The sequence below is a fragment of the Sinocyclocheilus rhinocerous genome, unplaced genomic scaffold, assembly GCF_001515625.1.
Source record: "Sinocyclocheilus rhinocerous isolate Xijiao unplaced genomic scaffold, SAMN03320098_v1.1 scaffold1543, whole genome shotgun sequence".
Classification (NCBI taxonomy): domain Eukaryota; kingdom Metazoa; phylum Chordata; class Actinopteri; order Cypriniformes; family Cyprinidae; genus Sinocyclocheilus; species Sinocyclocheilus rhinocerous.
The window spans coordinates 76,167-99,838 of NW_015623068.1; the positions used below are offsets into that span (position 1 = coordinate 76,167).

General features: G+C 36.5%; 1 protein-coding gene across 3 annotated transcripts in view; it reads left to right on the forward strand.

Moving 5' to 3' along the window:
• LOC107740425 (microtubule-associated serine/threonine-protein kinase 4-like) overlaps window positions 1–23,672 on the forward strand; it is a 94,430-nt gene that overhangs the window by 66,143 nt on the left and 4,615 nt on the right. For 2 of the 3 annotated variants that reach the window (XM_016553964.1, XM_016554648.1), the window contains 25 exons: window positions 2,165–2,253; window positions 5,426–5,495; window positions 6,155–6,175; window positions 6,862–6,940; window positions 9,533–9,687; window positions 10,019–10,094; window positions 10,191–10,400; window positions 10,580–10,681; window positions 10,839–10,971; window positions 14,341–14,408; window positions 14,656–14,747; window positions 15,012–15,220; window positions 15,996–16,134; window positions 16,452–16,584; window positions 16,882–17,047; window positions 18,946–19,047; window positions 19,467–19,592; window positions 20,064–20,176; window positions 20,953–21,074; window positions 21,343–21,560; window positions 21,989–22,186; window positions 22,341–22,567; window positions 22,741–22,863; window positions 22,968–23,104; window positions 23,438–23,622. In XM_016553964.1, coding sequence (XP_016409450.1) covers window positions 2,165–2,253; window positions 5,426–5,495; window positions 6,155–6,175; window positions 6,862–6,940; window positions 9,533–9,687; window positions 10,019–10,094; window positions 10,191–10,400; window positions 10,580–10,681; window positions 10,839–10,971; window positions 14,341–14,408; window positions 14,656–14,747; window positions 15,012–15,220; window positions 15,996–16,134; window positions 16,452–16,584; window positions 16,882–17,047; window positions 18,946–19,047; window positions 19,467–19,592; window positions 20,064–20,176; window positions 20,953–21,074; window positions 21,343–21,560; window positions 21,989–22,186; window positions 22,341–22,567; window positions 22,741–22,863; window positions 22,968–23,104; window positions 23,438–23,622 — 3,293 coding nt within the window. The remainder of the gene's footprint in view (window positions 1–2,164; window positions 2,254–5,425; window positions 5,496–6,154; window positions 6,176–6,861; window positions 6,941–9,532; window positions 9,688–10,018; window positions 10,095–10,190; window positions 10,401–10,579; window positions 10,682–10,838; window positions 10,972–14,340; window positions 14,409–14,655; window positions 14,748–15,011; window positions 15,221–15,995; window positions 16,135–16,451; window positions 16,585–16,881; window positions 17,048–18,945; window positions 19,048–19,466; window positions 19,593–20,063; window positions 20,177–20,952; window positions 21,075–21,342; window positions 21,561–21,988; window positions 22,187–22,340; window positions 22,568–22,740; window positions 22,864–22,967; window positions 23,105–23,437; window positions 23,623–23,672) is intronic. The other variant, XM_016553221.1, reaches the window with a different exon arrangement.

The window sequence follows — 23,672 nt, forward strand, 5'->3', positions numbered from 1 at the left end:
AATTTGAAATGTAATGCAGGGAATTCTGGGAATGTCAATTTACGGTTATTCACTGTAAATTATACAGTCTTTTTCACTTCCAAAAACGGTATACTACCGTAAAATTAATGTCCAATACAGTTTTTCATTGTATATAGTAGGGGAATTTACCGTTAACCATTTAACAGGATTTTACTGTAGCATTTTTACAGTCTTTTACCATTAAATTCACAGTCATTTTTTACAGTGTATGACTGCCCATGTTTGCATATTCAAGTTACATGTCTCTACATATCTGAAGTCCAAGGGTTAGATGGAAGGTTGAAAACGGTCATGTAAAATGAAATTGCGTCTGTGTTCAGTGCAACAAACCTTGACTAACACAAGTGGGCTTCGAGAGAAAATATTAAAACAAGAATGGTTCATATATGTAAGATATGGCTCCTTTAGAGTGCTTCAAAATGATTATTTGATTCATTGCCATTTTCCTTACTTGACATTTATTTTTTTCCCCCGTTTAGAGTCATGCGCCTCTCCATCTCCAAACATCTAAATTGTTTTAAGTAAATGTCACATTATTCAGTGGTTTGTTATGTTTCTATATGTTGTATGAATCATATTCTTCTTTACTGGTAGTAGTGAAGGTCTTGCTTGAGCACTTAAGATTGTTGCCTAGTTTATCCTAGTTCACTAAAAGCTGGAAAGTGTTTGTTGTTTTACTAAAATCATGCACATTTTCATCTAATGTGGTGACACTCTAACTCGGAGAGGAATATTCAACTGTCTTAACCTTCCTGCCCGTAATAAGCTGCGGCCAACGCTTATTTCTCATGGCCTTTTCCTTAATAAATTATTCATGTTTTCAAGAGGAAAAGGAAAAATTAAGGATCACAGAGACAGTTAAAGTCATGGTTCACACTAAAAGTTGCATTCTATGCAAAAGAACAGCCTGGGCATTCTGTTAAATATCTCTTTGGGGGCTCCTCAAAAATAAAAAACTTAAAATGAGTAGATGATGATATAATTATAATTTTTGGGCGAACTATTCCTTTTACACCTCCATGAATGTGATAGATTCACTGGCAGCTGCTCTTCACAGTCTCTTTGCTTAGGTGATGATCACAAGGGCTTTGCAATGTCATCTATGATGTCTGCCCAGCTGCCATTCAGACACCAGCTTTGGGATCAATGGCTAGAGAAGAGGCCACAGTCACATGTTCAATTCCCCTCTAGGATTTCACCCTGTCCTCTATTATTGTGCTGCTAAAGCATAACTATTACTTAGGACTGGGCGATATGGCAAGAAAAATGAAAAATGAAATGTTTTTTTTTATAATGCTATTAGAGTGTTTGGATGATGATGATGATTATTATTATTTTAACTAGTCAACTTAAAAATGTAACTACAACATGATTCAAGTAACATTCTTTATTAAACATCTGGTTAGAGACATTTCTATTCCAAATGCACCATGAAGTGGTCAGCATGGTCATTTAAAATTACTTGAAATTACTTGGTTATTATCTTTGCAGAAAAGATCAAAAATTAAATAAATAACAAATATTGTACAAACTTGTCTTAAACATATCCTATATGTTCAGAAATAATGTAAAATAAAACTGCTAACTATTTCTTAGCTAAAAAAAGTCATCTCAAAAAGTCAAGGCAATTCAAATTCAAAATGACAAAGTATAACACCAGTAGTAGGCTATTATTAACAGTAAATGTTTTGTATAAGCAAACAACACAACAACAAAAATAACAGCACCTTTCAACCTGTCACTTTTATTGCAATAATGAAATATCAAACATGCCATAATAGTTATTTTTTGCACTTCACTGCCCTGTTTTTTCCATTGTTTTTTTATGTAAACATGCACTTGACAGACAGAGCAGTGTTACAGTAAATTATATTTGCTATTTACTTCTATGCAGATCATATATAAAATCAGTTATCTATAATGATACTTTCAAATCTATAGTGATGTATTATGTAAACTATGACAGATGCAAAATATGCACAATTAAAGTATTGATGCCTCTCTGTTTTTTTTTTTTTGTGCCAGTGTGACCAGGTGTTAAAATGGCTCACCTGTCTTAATGCTGTTGTCATTTTTCTGTAATGCAAAGGTATTATTGCAGTGGTCTGCTCACAAAACACAATGCTTTGGTTTGTTTTTCTAGCTGCAGAACAAGCAACAGAAAAAGTCTGATAGGGAGTGGACAGTCATCAGCCCTTCCTCGACCACACTCACCTCTGTCGTCACACACAGGTAACCGGTTCAGTGTGTTTGTCTGTTTGCGTATGTGCATGTGTGTTATTACTGATGGTTTCGTTGTCGAGTCTGTCCAAGTGACACTTGGAGTCTTATTTTTGCAGTGTAGGCCTACCCATAGTGAAGTCTCTAAAAAAGCTCTAATATAAGCTTTATATTAAACTATTTTACTTGCAACTATTTAACTGTTGCTTCACACCTGGTTAGGGCATGGTTTAATACTTACCTGTGTCGCAGTAAGCAGTCTGTTTTAAGGCGGCCAGGCCCACAAAACTCGATAAAGCACTGCAGAACCACAGTGTGTTCAAGCAGCGATCCTGTGTCTGATTCATGAGCTGCGCACTAGGTCTTCGTCTCTCTCTTCTGCAGACTGAGCACACGCTGCCCCTGTACTGGAAACCTTTAAAGAACATTCAGCATTACTGTTGATTTAATTAAAGTGTATTAATGTGATTAAACATCACTTTAGTTTTATAGTCATGAAATGAGGCATAGTCAGCTGGCTCATAACAGCTTATGCTCTCAGATACCATTTAGCATAGCATTTATAGACTTGAGTCATGAATTATGTGAGGATAAAGTATAATACATTTATCAATTTATTTTATACATTACTGCTCTAAATTTAGGGATCTGAAAGATATTTTTAAATAGTTTTTACATAAAGTATTTTCAACAAGGCATGCATTTTTTTGATCAAAAATATAGTAAAAACAGTAATATTTTGAAATATTACAATTTAAAAGAACTGTTTTCTGTTTTAATATATTTTAAAATATAATATATGGTAACACTTTATTTCGATAGTCCACTTTAGACATTCTATTAACAGTAAGTAACTTTGCAACTACATGTCAACTAGCAGTTAGTAGAGTATTAGTAGACTGTCTGCTTAATATCTTCTAACACTTTCTTTGTCAACATTCTACTAACCCTAAACCTACCCTAACAGTCTACTCTGAGAGTTAGTAGACATGTAGTTGCAAATTAATGAGAATTAGTTGACATGTAGTTGACAAGTAGTTACAAAGTTACTTAATAGAATGTCTAAAGTGGACTATCGAAATAAAGTGTAACCTAATATATTCCTGTGATGGCAAAGGTTTGTTGGTATGGAAAAGGGACTACAGTATAATTAACAGTATGCATTATAAATATTTAAATTAATCACATATGCAATTACAGGAAAATATTTATAATTGTAAGTACAACCGCATAAAAACATGTATGTACGCAATGAGTGCATTGTATCAAATAATTACTTTAAATGTAAATACATAGTAGTAAAAGACAAAAGTGGGTCCTACTTTTTTAGAATTCTTTGGTGAATAGAACGTGCAAACTAGAGATGCACCGATCGATCGGCCAGGGATCGGAATCGGCTGATTTTCCTCATGATCACGTTTTGTTACCAGCGGCACAGGCAATAACGTCAGCCGCGCATTCTCGCTCTCTTCTCTCCGACGACCCCTTCTCTCTCATGCTCAGTCTCAAACAGCTTGTGAGACACAAATACCAAAATGAGTGCCTAACTGCGCTAAAACGTTCAAATACATACAAAATTATGTCAAAATACCCATCTTGGCGAGTATCCAGTTAAACACAGTCAGTTTTGGAATGTTAAATAGTTGAGAAAGAGAACGCATGTTGTGTAACAGTATATTGGGTCCGTGGATAAACTCTTAAAGGGACCGCAGTCCAATATTCCTACTGCTGTCTGTCATGTTAATCAAAGAACAAAAGACAAAAAAACTTACTTAACCTTACTTACATAGCTCTCTTTATTCTATGGCATTTATTTGTGCTGTTGTTTGCCATTTTTTTATGTGTTCTTATTTTATTACTGAGTTTTTTAATGAAAATAAAACTTTGCGTTGAAGAAAAGTAGATTTTTGTTTGTATATGCTGTCAATTATAGTTCTTGGAAAGAAAATCGGAATCGGCAACAATCTGTATCGGCAGATCACACTAACGAAAAAATCGGAAATCGGAATCGGCCAAGAAAGTTGCAATCGGTGCATCTCTAGTGCAATCAATGTTTTGTAACAATGTAGAAATCTTTACTGTCACTTTAGATCAATTTAATGCACATTTGTTGAACAGAAGTAAAAAAAAAAAGGATTTATTTCAGGATATACTTCAGCATTTTATATACATTATATACATAAATTGTGTATATTAATTATTTTTATATATTGTATTCATCAAACACAAAACAAGAACACGCACATCACTGGCAGATTGTTCAAAGTGGGTGCTTGGGCAAAAATAACTTAAAAGATAAAGTCGACATATCACGATTGCAAAATTGTGGAAATGTATTAACAGACCCTCACAAAGGTGACGTTTCAAGCACACAGGCTGATGATATATTGTATTCATCCCACTGTATCAGCAATCTGCCACTTATATTGATATTGGCATCTTCTATTGAACACCTCATATCAGCTAATAAAATGCAAATTCCACATCATTATTAGTTTCTTATTTGCATTCATTTCAGTTCATTCTGACTCTGTTTATCAGTTGTGTGTGAATATCACTAAATGAGTCACCACTAATGAGCAGCCACCAGCAGCAAAGCTCAGGGGCCTCTCTTTATCAACACCGGTGGGGCCATAAACATGTCTGTTAATTAACTATTAACTCTTTCCCCTGTTCAATCAGGTTAATTATCTGTAATTACTACAGGGCAGAAGGCTGTTTTTCTGTTGGTGGAAGTGGGATACTGGCTCTAATGGCCGTGATTTGGGATCTCCCAGACCCTCAATTGTGGCCATATTGCCAAAAGCAATCCCCAGAAACAGTGGGGTTTAGCTAATAAGAGGTCACATTTGGTGACAATGGCGTATGGACCTTTCTGGTTTAACTGACTCCTATGTTTGCCAAAAAGGACAAAGGGCCTCATAAAATACTATTAAAAACTGTCCATATGTGTTATTAATTATAATCCAAAACATTTGAGGCAGTGTAATAGTTTTGGGGCCAAACCAAAATTTAGTTGTTTACTGAAAGTGTTGCCTATGCCTTCAAGAATAAAGATTGTACAGCAGGCACCGCCATATATTGGCCATATATAACTGCAGAAAAACAAATTATGTTAATAATATTGTTAGAAGATTGTAGAGTATTGCTGGCACAGTAAAAATTGTGAAACCTTTTTTTTCAGGCACCAGTCCACAAGACAGCCCTAGAAACTTCTCCCCTAGTGCTTCAGCTCATTTCTCCTTCACACGCAGGTAATGACATGAACATCTATACCTATGGTACACATTTGAAGAGAAGTTTCCTATATTTCTAAGCTATCAGGTTTTTTGGCTGGAGTATGAGTAAAAAGAATGAAAAAAAAATCCAATACTTACATTAAAGGTGTGATCCATCCAAGTTGTGTCTAGGGACAACAGTATCATAGAGACTCTTTTGACTTGGGAGAGCAAGCAAACACTGTATCATTGTGGTGTAAGTACCAGAATATTGAAATTTGTAAGGATGAACATAGTGTGTAAACTACCTATAGCACCCATAATTTAAAAGATAAATATCTGTATTATTAGAATAGTGGTCCAGATCTGTCAGGAATATCAGGACATCAGTACAATGTTCAAGTAAACAAAGTTCTTTAAAGTGAGGAGCATGTGGCTGATGAAAGCTCTTGGTTGCTGCTTTTGAAAAACTCAGGAGCTGACAGGCTTTCTACAGTTTTAGATGGGAACAAATTTAAAACCATGGTTCAGAAGATCAGATTTAACCTGTCACATCAAACTCTGTTCGATCAGACAGGATGGGGTGAAAAATGGGTCTTTTATTTCAAAATTTGTATGCTTTTTTTTTCTACTTCAAATATTATTATTATTTCATTTATTTATTTATTTTATTTTTACTATTTATAATCTTCTAGTCATGGACTAAGAGCAGACAGGTAATTCAAATGAAACTTATCGAGCGAATCTCATGATACCTGTCTTAAACATTTTCGGGTCCTATTTCACCAAATTTAAAATAATTACATTTTGTTTAAAGTCTATTGTTTTGTTTTGTTTTGTTTTTTTTACAATGTAATGTTATTTTTATGATGATAAACAAACAAGCAAACAAACGGGGGTGCAATCTGACCTGGACATGTTTTCATGAGATTCACTCTATTCTTGTACATTTGTGCTTGAAATCAGCCATAGTGCATCACACTCTTTTCCATGTACATTAAACTGCTCACTGTAGATATGTGCCTGCACAACCATTTTTTGGCATCTTCTGTGTTTTCTCGGCCCATGTAACACTCCTTCCAGTGTTTGTGGCATTTGTCTTCCTGCGATTATCATCAGATCATTCAATCAGCCAGGAGACCCATAGGAAATTGCTCACAGAGCACTGCTCGAAAAGATAGCAGCCCCGGCTCATGGATTACTCTGCCACTGTCTTTCATCTGCTCTACTTTGAAAATAAATGACTCACTCAGCATTTTCCTTTTATCTAGTGTACCACCCGCCTCTCATGTCTGGGATCCAATGCAATGCAATCTAGAATATGCTATTTACTGATGATGATTCTACACAGTACCTGTAATTATTTGAGAGGAAATGGACTGAGGGATGTCTGTGTTTGTAGAACTGATGGGCGACGCTGGTCATTGGCATCCCTTCCCTCCTCTGGCTATGGAACAAACACACCCAGCTCCACCGTCTCTGTAAGTACCACATGTTTTTCAAATGGTAGAAGAAAGTGTGCATTCACTGGCAGAGATTTGAAGCAACAGAATAACTTGAAGTTTAAATGACAAAATGACATTAATTTTCATTGGAATTTGAAGAGATTTAAAGGGGTCATATTCAAGTTTTCCTTTCTCTTTGGAGTGTTACAAGCTGATTGTGCATAGATAAGATCCCTGAAGTTGCAAAGACTAAAGTCTCAAAACGAGAGAGCGAGAGAGCGAGAGAGAGTGAGAGTGAGAGTGAGAGAGAGTGAGAGTGAGAGTGAGAGAGAGAGTGAGAGTGAGAGTCACATCACAAACACATACCAGCTTCATCACTGTGTCTGTCACGCGACTCTGAATGTGTTTTTTGAACATTAAAGCATGTCAACATATTCTGTTACACCAAATACACAAAATAATGATCTTTAAAAAAGCATCATATGACCCCTTTAAGCAACGTCCAACTCTGGAGTTGTTGAGTTGAGCAGAATTCCAGCATATAAAGATGTTGGTTGGATACTTTATTTGAGCAGGAAGGACTACCAGCAACCAATGGCAAAAACATTTTGGTGGCGTTAAGCAAATAAATCACTGTCAGTATGAATGCCATCTTAGAGTGAACCTAAATTAGCATTGAACTGTGAAGACAAAGACTCTGTTCCAAAATCTAGTGAGCTGCCTTGCTGTCTACTGCCTTTAAAGGCAGCTAACTTTTAACTGAAAATGAATCTTATAAGTGACCTCATAAGTGAAGTGAAACACTCATTATGACATAGAGACATGACTCACATGACAGCCTTTTTTTTTTTTTACTCCAAGACCTCTTATTGTCTACACCCCCTGCCCCATTTTGAATAAATAAATAAATAAAATTCAGTTCATTAAATTAAATATCAGGCTTCCAAAACTTTTAAGAGTCTTTTGTTCTGTAGGGTTCTCACTCTTTTTAACCAATAAATTTACAAGACTTTTCCAGTTGTTCACTAGATAAAGATTTAAGGATAGGGATTTTCAAAAATACTTTTATTCACCATTTCTACCCGCCTTGGAGGTTTGCTAAGGCCCCCTGCATACTTAAAGTATCTACATTTAACAGTACATTAAGTATTAAATTAAATGTATTTATAATCAACATTTCTACTGACTCATCTACTATTTTAGCAATGCATTCTGGGATCGCTTTTTCCTCAAATGTGATGCTACCTTAGACAAATAAAGGCGGCCATAATGTTGCCTTTCTATTAGCAGCACATCTGTGATGGTTTAAAATGTTATTTAGGTATGCAGTTCACTAGGTTTTGTAACAGAGGAATCTCCAACTGTCAACTAAAATTGTATGCATCTTGTTGTATACAATGAACAACACCAACATTACTTCTTTGTATGTTGTTGACATTGCAAGCTTCATTGCTGTTTCTGGTTTGAAGCTTTTGGTTCGTGTCTGTGTCCTTGCGCTTACATGCACAACTGAATTGATACTTGGCTGAGACTGTCTGCCACGGGCAACAGATGCTGCCATGACTGTCTCCCAGTCTGATTCATGTGCCTCTGAGCAGCGCCAGATTTGTTTGCTGGTAAATATGTCCCTGTATCTGCGCCAGACTGCCCACCCACTAACTCGCTCACTCTCTGGTTGTTGTTGTTTAGTGACACAGTTGCTGCAGCTGCCCATCTTTACAGGAAATGGCAAGCAGTGTGATGCTGGCAAACCAGCCAACCAGTGTTCTGTTTACAGAAATTTCCTGTCAGTGTCATTTGTCAGTAACATGACATTTTTTTGTCAGTAACATTTTTTTATTCATTAGAAATTAATACTTAATAAAAGTGTGAGTAAAGATTTTTGCATTGTTACCAAAAAAAAACAAATAATCAACTTTGCCATTACAGGAATAAATTACATTTTAAAATATTCAATAGAAAAACTTTTTTTTTCATTTTTTTATCTGATTTCAATGTGAATGGGAAATATAGGGATTTTGTCCTGTCATTGTTGGTTAGGGCACAATATAACAGTCTTTAAAAAGGTGAAAAGGTGAACAAAATGTTTGTTTTTAATGCAGTACATAATGCGCAAAATGAACCTTTTTTTTTCCAGAATCCACTACAATTTATTGTCAGTTTCAAAAGAATAATAGGTTATAGTTAAATTTTAGATTCCGACTCCCTTACATGAAAGGAGTAGTTGACCCCAAAAATGAAAATTCTATCTTTGTGCAGTGAAATGAGGTGAAGTAAATGATGACTTTTGTGTTTTGGTTTTAGCAAACTTGGTAGAGCTAGCATAGCATTTTGCACAATATTTGCTCAATAGCATTTTGCTATTCTTTTAGATACTTCACTTATATACTTGCGTATTGATAGAGGTCTCCGGTCCACATAATTTTTAGACTTACTTCTTTGTGAAGAAACAGGAAAACCGTGAAAACCCATTGCTGTGTTTTAGTTTTATTCATCATCTGCATTATCACCTAATGATGTGTTATGCAACACATCAGGGGACATCTTTTCTTTCTTGATTTGTTTTCATTTCATTTCATTTTCTCTTTTTTTCTTTTCTTTTTCAATGTATTTTCGTTTCATTTCCAGTCGTCCTGTTCATCACAGGAGAAGCTCCATCAGCTGCCTTTCCAACCCACACCAGACGAGCTCCACTTCCTGTCCAAGCATTTCTACACAGAGAGCATTGCTGGAGACGACCCCAGGAGAGCTACACCTATGCGGCCACGCTCCCGCAGTCTCAGGTACAGGAAGCTTAGATCTTGTCTTTTTGGACTTATCTGAGATCTGTATCCCAGTGCATCACAATTCACATACCATCTGTCTTAAATAATATGCAAGAATTACTGCATACCAAATCACAAAGTAGTATGCCAAAGGTATGAAGTTGTATGTTAATGTTGTAGTATGTCACAAATTATTTATTTAGAAAAATGTTGAAATGCATGTAGTATGCAAACTGGGACACATTGCATCTTATTCTCGCAATATTAATGTTACAGTTTTATTAAGAATTATCACATGACTACGAGTATATTGAAAAAAAAAAATGTTTTTCTTAAATTGCATTGACAGTCCTGGAAGATCCCCATTGTGCTGTGACCATGAGATTATCATGATGAATCATGTGTACAAAGAAAGATTTCCTAAGGTAAGTGTAACCTACTTTCACCAATCTTCTTCAGTGTTGAGTGATTGTATCTTTAAAGGAGAATTCATTGTTGGTTTGTTTTCTCCCACCCTTCAGGCCACAGCTCAGATGGAGGAGCGCATCAAGGAGATCATTCAAAGCAATTCCCCTGAGAATGTCTTGCCCCTGGCTGACGGTGTACTCAGTTTCGCACACCATCAGATCATTGAGCTGGCCAGAGACTGCCTGGAAAAGTCCCGTCTCGGCCTCATTACCTCACGATACTTCTGTGAGCTCACGGATAAACTGGAAAGACTCTTTCAGGAGGTAAATAATGCCTCCAGAGACTTCGCTTTCTTCATTCTTCTGAGCTAAAACTAGCTTTCTGTATTTAAAATACTTTTCCCCTTGTGTATTCTTCCATTTCAAGTTGTTTCTTATCATTGCTTTCATTGATGCATGCATATAGCTGGCCACTTGTGATGTGTTCTGTCATTGTAATTCAGTCAACTGAGCGATCGGAGAGTGCAGAGGTGACCTTCATCAAGGAGCTGGTGAAGAAGATTCTCATCGTCATCGCCAGGCCTGCTCGACTCCTTGAATGTCTGGTAGGTTGTCTATAAGAGTTTCTTAACAATGGTCTGGGTCAGTCAGCCTGATTTAAATCAGTATGACCAAATGCTTTAAGTTATGCAAGAAGTGAGAATCTATTAGTACAGTTTGGTCAAAGTTTTGTGTTAAAGATAAATACTTTCTGTCTTATAGGAGTTTGACCCTGAAGAGTTCTATCATCTCCTGGAGGCTGCAGAGGGTCATGCCAAAGAGGGCCAAGGCATCAAGACCGACATCCCACGCTACATTATCAGCCAACTTGGTTTGACAAGAGACCCACTTGAGGGTAGGAGGACCTTAGTACATGGTTTTTAGTAGTCTTGGCCTCAGAGGGTTCACCCATGGCCTGTTCATAAGCTGTTTAGTGCATTTTGCACCAGTGCCAAGAGCGAGTAAACATTCTGTTTCAGTTTGCTTGGCTGAAAATTCATGCAACTTCTGGTAGTCTGGGCACACAGGTTTTTATCAGTCTATCAAGAAATAAAGTTTTATTATCAGGCTCTCAGGCTGAGTGCTTCCAAGGAAGAACTAGTTGCTGGATTTGCCTCAGTTTGTCAAACCTTTAAACAAGATAAGATGAGTTCAGTGTCTATAAAACTAGTCACTCATATTAAACCATAAAGGATTCAATTAGGCTTTTTGTGATCAACAGAAAATATTCTTTTATGAAACAAAATCTACAAATTGGTCAAAATGTATCACGATTATTAAATGGTATGTATTTATTTAAATTCAAGAGTTTTTCTTCTTTTTTTTCACACCCCTGTCGCCTGATAAAGTTTTGGTACCTTGCTATTGTCATCTCAATTAATTTTTATTGATTTAGCTGGGCTGCATCGGATGACAACAGACTTTGAACTTAATTAAGCTGGATAATGACGCTAACTTTGCAACATTGATACTGTTATTAAACTGAATTGAATCAGCATTTATCTAAATTAAGCTTTGTAGAGCTACTTTACAGCTGAAATTGAATTAGTTTTATAATTAATGAATTTTATTGTCCTGCTTAATAATGTGAAGCTGCTTTGAAACAATCTGCATTGTACAAAGCGTTATATCAGTGGCTTTTTAACTGGGTATGCTGAGTACCAAGTATGCTGCCAAATAACCAATCTTCAACATACATTATTCATGCCAAAAAAGTAAGAAGATTTATTTTTAAAAGAAGCTTTGCTTATGAAAGCAGGACCATATACCATTACAATGTTTTTGTTTTCTTTTCATTTTCGGCAGACAACAGCTTATTTTTCCACTTAGACAGAGATGGTCCTCACTGCAGAACACAAGATCCAGGGGGCGAGGTTGGATCCAGATCCAACTTGGGCGAGCAATTCATGGACAGCTTACCTCACGCATAAGAATCACCAGCATGCCAGCAAACTAATGAAGATGCAAAAATCATGATGAGTAATAGCAATAGAGTGGAAGCACCAAAACTGCTGTAAATCCACTTGCCTGGATGCTTCCGTAACTGACACAGATTTACAGAAAATGACTGTCGTTTCGCAAATAAATAATTTGACATACTTATTCCCACCATTTTATTTTGTAAGCTCAAGTGACAGAGATTCAATTTATAATCATGTTTATGTTAATTAGCAATTCTGTGATCCCATTCTCTCAAATGGCTTGAGTTTGCGGAGCATTCGCAGCTTATATGGACAGAACGCTCCTAATATATAAATAAATATATACACTACCAGTCAAAAGTTTTTGAACAGTAAGATTTTTTATATTTTTTTAAAGAATTCGCTTCTGCTCACCAAGCCTGTATTTATTTGATCCAAAACACAGCAAAAGCAGTAATATTGTGAAATATTTTTACTATTTAAAATAACTGTATTTAAAAGTATGTTATAATACTTTTATTTAGCAAGGATGCTTTAAATTGATCAAAAGGGATGATAAAGGCATTTATAATGTTACAAAAGATTTCTATTTCAGGTAAATGATGTTCTTCTGAATTTTCTATTCATCAAAGAAACCTGAAAAAAAAATTCAACAAAAACCATAATTATAATAATGCATGTTTTTTTGAGCAGAAAATCTGAATATTAGAATGATTTCTAAAGTATCATGTGGCTGGAATAATGATGATAAAAATTTGGCTTTGAAATCACAGGAATAAATTACATTTTAAAATATATTCAAATACAAAACATTTGTTATTTTAAATAATACAAATATTTCAAAATGTTACTGTTTTGCTGTATTTTGGATCAAATAAATGCAGGCTTGGTGAGCAGAAGATACTTCTTTAAAAATATTAAAAAATCTTACTGTTTAAAAACTTTTGACTGGTAGTATATAGATATATCATATAATATGACTTGATTTGAGTTGACTATTAGTAGACGCATGTTGTCAGTCAGTCATGGAAATCATAACTGGAGCCTTTGTCAGAGCCACTTGTACATTCTTAGTTGGATTAAGATCTGATTTTTGTGGTTCAGTGTCGTAAAAAAAAAAAAGTTGTCTATGAAAATATCGATAAATATTACTAAAATTCGGTACACATTTTCAGCAACTTTAGTGTTGTATTACAAAATTATCACTGTAGCACAATTATTTAAAGGAGCTACTGATTTGTTGCACACCCATTTGTGATCTCTTCAATTTCACAGTTTTTTTTTGCCCCTGAATTTCACATAAAAATATGGATAAAATTGGGTTGGAAACATCAGAAGGATTTAAAGGCTTTACATTTACTGCTCACAATCTTTAACAATGTATCAATGCATTTTATATGTTCAAGGCCAGGATCCTAGGTGCAGAAAATGGTTTCTATCTTTTCTTTTGAGTTTTATTTCTTATAATGTTAGATGAAAGCCTCGTATAGACACAACATACTGTAACGAAGCTCTGAATTTGTACTCAAGACTATCATTATCGGTAATGAGAACAGAATACGCTCGTAGACCTTGATGCCTCTGTCTTGCCATCTCTGCCAAAGCAGTGTTGTTACAAAGCCCTCCAAGGCTTTCTAATCCTCGGAGAACATCCAAATCATTTGGTGTGATGATTGGAAATGTAGATTTCCAGCTGTTGTGAGGGCTTTCTGATGGGCTTAGTTGTCTTTCGAGGCAGCCGAATGACCCTCCGGTTCATTACCTCCTGCTGTTCATCAGTTACTTTTGGAGCCCCCTGAGAACTGCCTCACCGGGATTTGTTCAGAGTGGCAGTTTTTCCAAGTAAATGTTTCATGATGTGTGTAGATTTTACAGTTGATTTCCACACCATTTAACTCATTTAGAAACCACAGCAGTCAGCTCTACCAAGTTACTCTTTTGGAAAAATGACTTGTTAGTTAGTTTGTTTGTTTGTTTTCTTTCAGTCACAAAAAAAACAAAAACACAATGGAAGTATAGTTTTGTCTTTTTTAACAATAGTCATCCTGGGTCTTTTAAATGACGAAAAACATTCTGCACAGAAGACAGCCTCACAAATATGTAAATATAAATGAAAGACCAACTGTACTCAAAACATTATGTCCAACGATTTGGAAATAAACAGTATATTGATTTTGTTTAGCAAGAATAAAAATTAGAGGGTCATAGTTGTCATTGTTTGTATTCTTAGTTTCTTATTTTAAGTTTGTTTCAAAGATTTTTTTTTTTAGTCCAGACTCTAATTAATTGTCATTGTCTTGCAGAAATTGCCCAGTTAACTAGCTACGACAGCGGGATTGCAGAAACTCCTGAGACGGATGAGTCTGTCAGTGTAAGTAGTTTTAACTATTGTAAATAATTTAACCAAGACAGCAAAATAGTACGCTACTGTAAAGCACAAGTTTTATTTAGAAATGTATGGAATATAAAACCGATAAACAACTGTGATTATTAAAGCATGCCACAGAGAAGTTATTAAACAGGAAAATATACATTTTTAGAATAAAATTAATTTTAAAGTTGAAATATATGTAAAAGCAGTCTTCCTTACAAAAATATTATTACAATTATATATCCAGTCCCACAGTTTGAGTGCAGCACTGCGGCACCGGCGTAAACCCTGTGAGCTTGACTTTGAGATGATCAAATTGATCAGTAATGGGGCTTATGGGTAAGTAACTAAAACATGCAATGAGGTCATGTGACCATATTGAAGCAAATTATTAGGTAAAATGTTTAGCATTGTATGCTGCATATTGTTTCACATTCTGTTTTGTAGTGCGAATGGTTTGCATTACATATAGCACAGTAAGCAAAATCATACTAATCCATTCCTAGCTTAGTCCTTTAAATTAATTTTCTCTCTGTCATGGTTACTGTGCATTAAATTATCATACATTGTTCATTTAAACCAAGAATTTTTTTTCCCCCACAGTGCGGTGTATTTAGTGAGACACAAAGAGACAAAGCAGCGTTTTGCCATGAAAAAGATTAACAAGCAGAACCTGATGCTGAGGAACCAGATCCAGCAGGCCTTTGTGGAGAGAGACATCCTGACTTTTGCTGAGAACCCTTTTGTGGTCAGCATGTACTGCTCCTTTGAGACTCGCAGACATCTTTGCATGGTTATGGAGTATGTTGAAGGTATGCTGTAACAGATTTACAGTGTTGGGGAATGTTACTTTTTAAAATAGTGTTTCATTATTCTGTTACTGCTAATAAAAGTAATGAAATACATATATGGTAACATTGTATAGGTAGTGATATGGAATGCAGAGTAACCAGAGACTAATAAATCAATGACCTGTTAATAGTAATGATACTAGATTTAACATTTTGTAACCACCAATTACATCTTAGTCCAGTCAGAGGTTTTTTATCAGCTCATTTGTTCAAATATTTAAAGCTGCAGTCCGTAACTTTTTTTTGGTTAAAAATGATCCAAAATCAATATTTGAGCAAGTACCATAACCAGCCAGTGTTCAAAACTATAGCCTTACTTTAGCCCGATTCACAACGGTTAGCTTATAATAATGTTTTCTAATTTGAGTGGTATGGGTAGGTTTTCGCGGGAAATTCGAGCATGCTGCTGCATCATTACGTCACGTCTGTAAACATGTAAGCTGTTAACCATGTACTGGTCAGTGAATAAATAAAATATAAAATAGGCCTATACGATAATTCACATTGCTTTTTTCAGAATCAAATTTAAGGGGAAAAAATGTTTGGAAAGTAAAAAAAATAAAAATAACAGATTTACCAACAAAGTGCTTGAACCAACAAATAAATGAGACTTAAATAAGCCAAAAAAAATTTAATGTAACTATGAAACGTTTTTTTTATGCAAAATGTTACCCTATTTATGCAATATATTCATATTTTTATGGAGCATTAATTTGTATGTTTCCTATCCTGACAGGAGGGGACTGTGCTACATTGCTGAAGAACATGGGTCCTCTCCCTGTGGACATGGCTAGAATGTACTTTGCCGAGACTGTGTTAGCCCTGGAATATCTCCACAACTATGGAATTGTCCATCGAGATCTCAAACCAGACAAGTAAGCTTTGTGGGATTGATTAGTGAACAACCACATAGTATACATAATTAAAGTGAAATAAACATGAACAGTGAACAGTCTGTGAAAAATCCAAGCTGATGGAATTTGATCTGACATGCTTTCTAGCTAGTGATTGCCTACCCCCTGGTGAACCGGGGTTCAGTTTGGAAAAAGATCTTTGTTATGCTAGCTAGAGTATGCAGAGCATTTGCCAGAACTGGCAAAAAAAAACAGCTACCAGCTCTGTTTTTACACGTAAGGTTTTCCTCTGATAATTCTAATATAACTAATTGTTGTTGTTTTTTGCTCTGTGATAGTCTGTTGGTCACTTCAATGGGACACATCAAGCTGACAGACTTTGGACTATCGAAAGTGGGGCTGATGAACATGACCACTAACCTCTATGAGGGTCATATTGAGAAGGATGCTAGAGAGTTCTCTGATAAACAGGTAAAAGTCCAATTCTCTGTGAAAGTCCTGACAACTTGATATTTCATTTGAATTTGCGTAGTCATTGTCATAACCTCTATGTTTGGTTTCTGCTCTGAAAATCTGGTCTTTAGAGAAGCACGAATTTCTGGTTTATCCTGCTTAGTGCTGGTTTGATGTTGATCCAGGACTAGCATAGCCATGCTTTTAAGCAATTTGCTGGTTAGGCTATATAAGACTAGACACCAGCATCTAAACCTACTAATGACTAGCTTTGTTGATTTTAAGGGTTGTAATATCTGCATACATTTTTTACAGGTGTGTGGGACACCTGAGTACATTGCTCCAGAAGTAATCCTAAGGCAAGGCTATGGGAAGCCAGTGGACTGGTGGGCAATGGGCATCATCCTCTATGAGTTCCTGGTGGGCTGTGTACCATTCTTTGGAGACACTCCAGAGGAACTGTTCGGCCAGGTCATCAGCGGTCAGTCACATTCTGAATTCCTGTTATGCAATACAGGCTTGCTTCATTCAGCAAGAGCTTTAGCAGATTCAGACTCTGTTGCGTAATCTCAACTCTGCTTCTCATTAATGCATGTCAGTATCTCATAGGCATGTGGGTCTCCTGTTCTTATCCTCCACCTGTTGTTATGCAAACCTTGATCTCTCTGGATTTATTCACTGCTGTCTTATACAAATGAAATCACATGTGATTCTGTTTTTATATGAGAAGAAGAAAAATCAAACAATCCAACGCTCTCCATTGACTTTGTATTGCGGGAAGCTGCCTCCTTGTCATTTCTGACTTATAACAAAAAACAGAACAATGTCTAAAAGCTATGCTAAGCTATGTGACAAGGTGTACAGCAAACAAGCTAAAAAACCCAGAACTACGTTTTTATAAGCTGTCGACCCAAAAAACAAGCGTTTAAGGACACAAAAGTAACGCTTGTTTTTTTGGGTCGACAGCTTATAAAAACAGTTCTGGGTTTTTTAGCTTGTTTGCTGTACACCTTGTCACACAGCAGCTTTGAGGCATTGCTCTGTTTTTTTTTTTATAAGTCAGAAATGACAAGGAGTCGGCTTCCCGCAATAGAAAGTTAATGGAGAGCACTGGATTGTTTTTCCCACCCGATGTGGGCGTGGCCTAAATGCACTCTGTCTCTATAGCTTGACAGGGGCCTCGATATTAGTATTATTCATATTATTATTTTATTTTTAATTTTATTCTATTTTCTAGTTAGGCTGAGAAGTATACATACAATTTATTTTTACATAGTGTCGTTTTCATTGTCATGCATATGCATATCTAATAAGACTGTCCTTTGGACCGTAATGATAGAACACAGCCACTTGTTTTAGCAGTGTTGCATTAAGTTAAGCCAGGTAAAGTGATGAATATCCTCATGACTGTGCCAAAATGTGTTTACCCCCTGATTCAGTCCTCATCCAAAAACAAACCCTTAACATTATAGTTCTATTATAGTTCAAAGTATTATGTTGTTTGTAATATATTCATTTGGGAGATGATCTTATTTGTATTAAATGTCATTTGAAGAATACGTTGATACATTTTTAATTATAGAAAGATGTATTTCAATTGAATATATTTGCTCTGTCCTTAAATTGGACCTAAAAATTTAAATTGGCAAAATATTTGTGTGAATTCTTTTATTATCCATTAAGCCAGAAAACCTTGTAACAACTCCAATGTGTTTCTGCAGCTCCTAAGTGTTTCTGCTACCATTTGTACCTTTAGTGTTCGTTTTCTGTTATGGGGTTAGCATAGGTGTGAGTCTTAATTAATGAGCCCAGCAAGCTGCTGTTGCCCTGGGCTTGGATGCATATTTATGCTTCTTAATGTGATTCAAATGTGAGGCTCATGTTGCTGTAGAGACTGTCGGGAAACAAACAAAGCACAGCTCTTCATTTATTTCACTCCCCTGGCCTTTATGCTAAAGTCCCCATTTCTTTCTGATCTAAGCTCAGTTTTGTTGTTGCTCTGCAATCATTTGTGGTTTGATTGTGTCAAGTGCCCTGTTCTTTGAGTAGTGAAAAATGCCAAATAACCTCTGGATACTGGAAATCCATGCACGGAATTGATGCACGTGAAAGTGGAATATTAAGATGTTTTATGCATGCCTGTTTATGTTGTAGCAGGCATTTTGATGCATTTTAATAATCACATTTGATTCATATGTAAAAATATTCTCTGTATTCATTAGTTTGGTGCTGTGCACGAGTGAACAGTTCTGTGTTACAATAAAGGCCCAACAAAACCAGAGAGCTTTTATTTTGAATGAAAAGTAATGATTTTTGGAAAAGACATTGATTTTGTTCCATTTGGTTAATGAGGATGAAATTGTTTGCTGCTTCTTGTAGATGAAATAAACTGGCCGGAGGGAGAGGATGCGCCACCAGCTGATGCTCAGGAGTTGATCACCCTACTGCTCAGACAGAACCCTCTGGAGCGCCTCGGCACTGGTAAGGGTCCAAAATGTTTGCGGTAATACTTGACAAGCTCCAGAAGTGAGTAAAAATTGCTTTTGGCATTTAAGTGAATGTCTAGTTGTCCAGAAAGGTATTTTAGGATTCGCAAAGTAATGCATGGCTGTGCGGATGAAATGCAATGTAAAACATGCATACATAAAGTAAATAAAATAAATATTTTAGAATCATCACCACTTTGCCAGTGAAAGTTTAGACTATATTCACATAATAAAATTTCTGGTGATATTAAGAAGATTCCAGCATCACATAAAGTGAAAATATTGTGAAACAAAACCACAACTACTAACCCTAACTACAAAAAACAAAGCAAAACAGATATTTAATACACAAAGTGGAGTAAATAGAATTTACTGCTTGTTGCTTTATTATTTGATTGGATATGTATCTTTAAGCAGGAGGGGCGTATGAGGTCAAACACCATCAGTTCTTTCACAGTCTGGACTGGAACAGCCTGCTGAGGCAGAAGGCAGAGTTCATCCCCCAGCTGGAGTCTGAGGATGACACCAGCTACTTTGACAGTGAGTGAAGTCATTGTCCTTCATGGTCCATGCAAGCAGTGCATGGCTGAGAGCCAGTGCCCATGTCTGTTTTGATGTCTTAAGGGAGGATCAGATGTTCCCAGACTGAGAGATTAGTCATATATTAGTATAGCACAGTTGGTTGGTGATATGAATCTTTGTCATTTGTTTGGAGAAATGTCAGCAGTTTTATCTAGCTTTTTTTTTTTTTGCTTTGCTTGGGACACTTTGTCAAAATGTTTCTCATGTTTTATCTATATGCAGTAATAACAATATATATTTAAGTAAACATGCAGTTTTTTTCTTCTGTGTATTGTATAATGACCAAGCTAGATGACAGGATGTTGATTTTTGATTAAACTGTCCTTTTAACATTTCTCAGAAGAATGGAGTCTTAAAATAACTGACATGAGAGCATCTTGACAATTGACATCACCACACAATGTGACACATTTTCTCTTTCAATCTCAGCACGATCTGATAGGTACCATCACTTGGAAACTGAGGAGGAGGATGATACCAATGATGAAGATTTCAATGTGGAACTGAGGCAGTTTTCCTCATCTTCACACCGATTCTCAAAAGTGAGTTGTGTCTGTCTTTTTCCTCACACACTGTTTAATTCATGCAGAGCAGAATGATGGCTCAGATGAAAAGAGTCCTGACCAGTGTATGTTCAAATAAAAATGTGGAAAAGTATGGCCAGCACGGTCTCTGCCATAGGGCTCAGCTCATATATTTACATGCATTTGCGTTTGTTAAGAGGGATATATTTTTGTAGGTCAGGGAACAACATCGCACACAACAAATACTCGTGCAGGTCATTGTTCTCAGGCATGCAAAGCTTTGGTGCATTGCAGTATCAGTTGCTTCCAGAATCTGGTGAAGGCTGTATTTTATAAATATCTGCTATAATTATGGGGTTGTTGCTTGATTTAAATTTTTTTATTTTTTATTTTTTGTATAAACAAACTAGGACAGGGGGGAAGAATATGATTTATTGATTCTATGTATTCTTTATAAATTTATTAAGAATATTATTACTATCAATATAAAATTGAGGCATCATCAATTGTGTTATAAACCTTAGTGGAATGAGATTGTACAAATTCATACATATTTGCCACTAATTTGCTTGGGAGAGTAAGCGACCACCTAGAAATCACCCAGAACACCTTAGGAGCAACCTAGCAGTGACCAGCAGAAGCATTTCAAGTCACATTTTCAATTTCTCGCTTTTCAGGATTCTTTATCTCATTCTCATGTTTGAATGCTGTGACATGCCTGTGTTTACTACAAGATCTAATGGAGATTATTGATGCATATACATGCTGTTTAATTGTATGTGGTGTGTGTGTAGGTTTACAGTAGTCTGGATCTATCTCGAGGACAGCTGGATGAGAAAGGAGAACAGCCAGAGAAGACAACTGACAGTCCTCTCACTGTTGACTCACTGAGCTGGACTCCAGACTTCACTGAGATGTATGTTAAATTTAACAGGAAAATCCAATTTCTGATGGTAGATGATTTTACATTGTCCAGGTTGGTCATTTGTGATCATTAACTGGTCCAAGTTGGTCCAGATGGTTGGTAACCAGCTAGCAGGGTTAAGGTTCATAGTTCACTCTTAATAAAGCTGGTTAGAGCTGGTAGACCTCTTTGGACCACCAACAAAACAGATTCTATGTTCCTAAAACCTGACTTTTTCAAGTAGATCATTATGTCATTTTTCCTTGTTTCCCTTCTCCAGCCCCTCTCTCTCTCATTCATCCGACACTGAGAGCACCAGCTTGAGCAGATGTTCCGGTCTTCTTCCTAAATTTGCAATCTCTGCAGAAGTGGAAGACGGCGAGGGTTCCCTGGCTCTGGAAGACCCCAGTAAAGTGACCTTTAGTATTGGGGAGTTGCCTCAGGATGAGCCTGATCCCACCACACCCTGTAGCACCATCAGTAACTCCACCCTCTCAGGTACAGGGGTGATTTACAGGAGATGGGATCAAACGTCCTCCACAAAAATAAATAAATAAATGTTTACTTGTGTTTGAGGTATCAAGAGACTCCATGTATAAAACATTAATAAATGCAATTAATTTTCACATGCTATTGGTTTACATGCAGTACTTTAGGCAGTGGAGTCCTACGGTGTATTTACTGTATTTTATGTTGATTTTACTTTGAGTTTTTGCCAAGGTACAATTGACCCCCCCATTTAATAAAAAAAGTGATTTGTTTTTTGATCAAACAAACAGTAATTCATATTTAAATTAAAAATGATTAAAAGGGAAATAAATAATACAAACTTTAAATGTTACAATTATTTATAGGTTGCATAATAAGTAGGTTGCAAAACTGTTATAACTAACTGTTCTCTCTCTCTTTTTTTTTTTTTTGAGTAGGCAGTTTCTCTGAGCACCTGGATCAGGCGCCATCACAGGGAGATGGAGTGGAGATTCTGGACAGCTCCTGTAAGCCCTCCTCTGATACAGCCTTCTTCCTGACTGCTCCCAAACCTGAAGCCACAGAGAAAGAGTGTGCAGTCAGCAAAGTCCCAAAATCAGTGTCTACCAGCGCACTGTCACTCATGATTCCTGGAGGTGAGTGTACAGTATGTGTATGTGAAAGAATATGTTGGAATATCTTTACTTTTGTGACAAGTGTTTGTTATTGTCCATGTCAGGTTTTTTTGAAAGATGGTTACCTGCTGTTGCATAGCGCCAGTCAGTTGATTTATTGATTTATTCCCCCCAGATGTTTTTGGTGTGTCACCATTAGCAAGCCCCATTTCTCCATACTCGCTGTCATCAGACCCATCCTCTAGAGATTCCTCCCCCAGCCGAGACTCCTCCCTCAGTGGTGTCGTCTGTCGTCAGCCAATCGTCATTCACAGCTCAGGGAAGAAGTTTGGCTTCACTCTGCGAGCAATCCGGGTCTACGCCTGTGACGGTGACGTTTATACAGTTTATCACATGGTCTGGGTAAGTGTGGCAGGGCTGTCCAGCACACCACTATAGAACCCAAACAGCTGACAAAATGTATTCTCACAGATTTTTCATACCTCAGTTTACTGCATCACACATATTGATAGATATTGATGAAAGCTTTCGAACCATGTATGATTTACTATGTATATTGTATTGTTTGGAAATAGAATGTAGAGGATGGTGGCCCTGCTCACAAGGCTGGTCTTAAGGCTGGAGACCTGATCACTCATGTGAATGGAGAAACGGTTCATGGGCTGCTTCACACTGAGGTGGTGGAACTATTGCTGAAGGTGAAAAAAACAGCCAATGTTACAACCACAACACTATTTTCACTGCTTGTTTTCCATTTAATTTTGTTACAATACGTCTGTAAGTGACGTGCTTTTTTTCGCAGAGTGGAAGTAAAGTCGCGATTTCCACTACCCCTTTTGAAAACACTTCTATCAAAACTGGTCCAGCTAGAAGAAATAGTTACAGAAGCAAAATGGTGAGAAGAACCAAGAAGCCGAAGAAAGAGAAAACTCAAGAAAGGTAAGAAAATAAGAATGTCATTATTCTTGTCTATTGCAGGTTTTTTACAAATGTTTATTTACAGTACATAACCACATATATTTGGATAAACTACCTACACCTCAGTAGCAAGATCCCCCACTGCCACTAGATGTAGCTGTTGCTGCATTGTTTTTGTAATGTACACTCTGTTCAGAATAGTAAATTAGTGTACTTTTCTGCTGCATGCTGTGTAGTATATACAGTATATAACCTACTATTTTAAATTATTATATAAAACAGTAGGCAGTATGTATATATAATAATTTCATCATCCAATGTGTTTTTTCAGTTTAAACTTTTTTTTCTCTCCAGGCGGCGTTCAGTATTCAAACGTTTTGCCATGCAGCCCTCTCCACTTTTACACACCAGCCGTAGTTTCTCCTCGCTAAACCGCTCACTGTCTTCAGGAGAGAGTCTACCTGGCTCTCCCACGCACAGTCTCTCGCCACGCTCCCCCACAGCTGCCTTTCGCCCAACACCCGACTTTAACCAGTCAGGTGTGTGTCTTACATTACATTACCCAGACATTGGTCCTGATTTAAAAAAA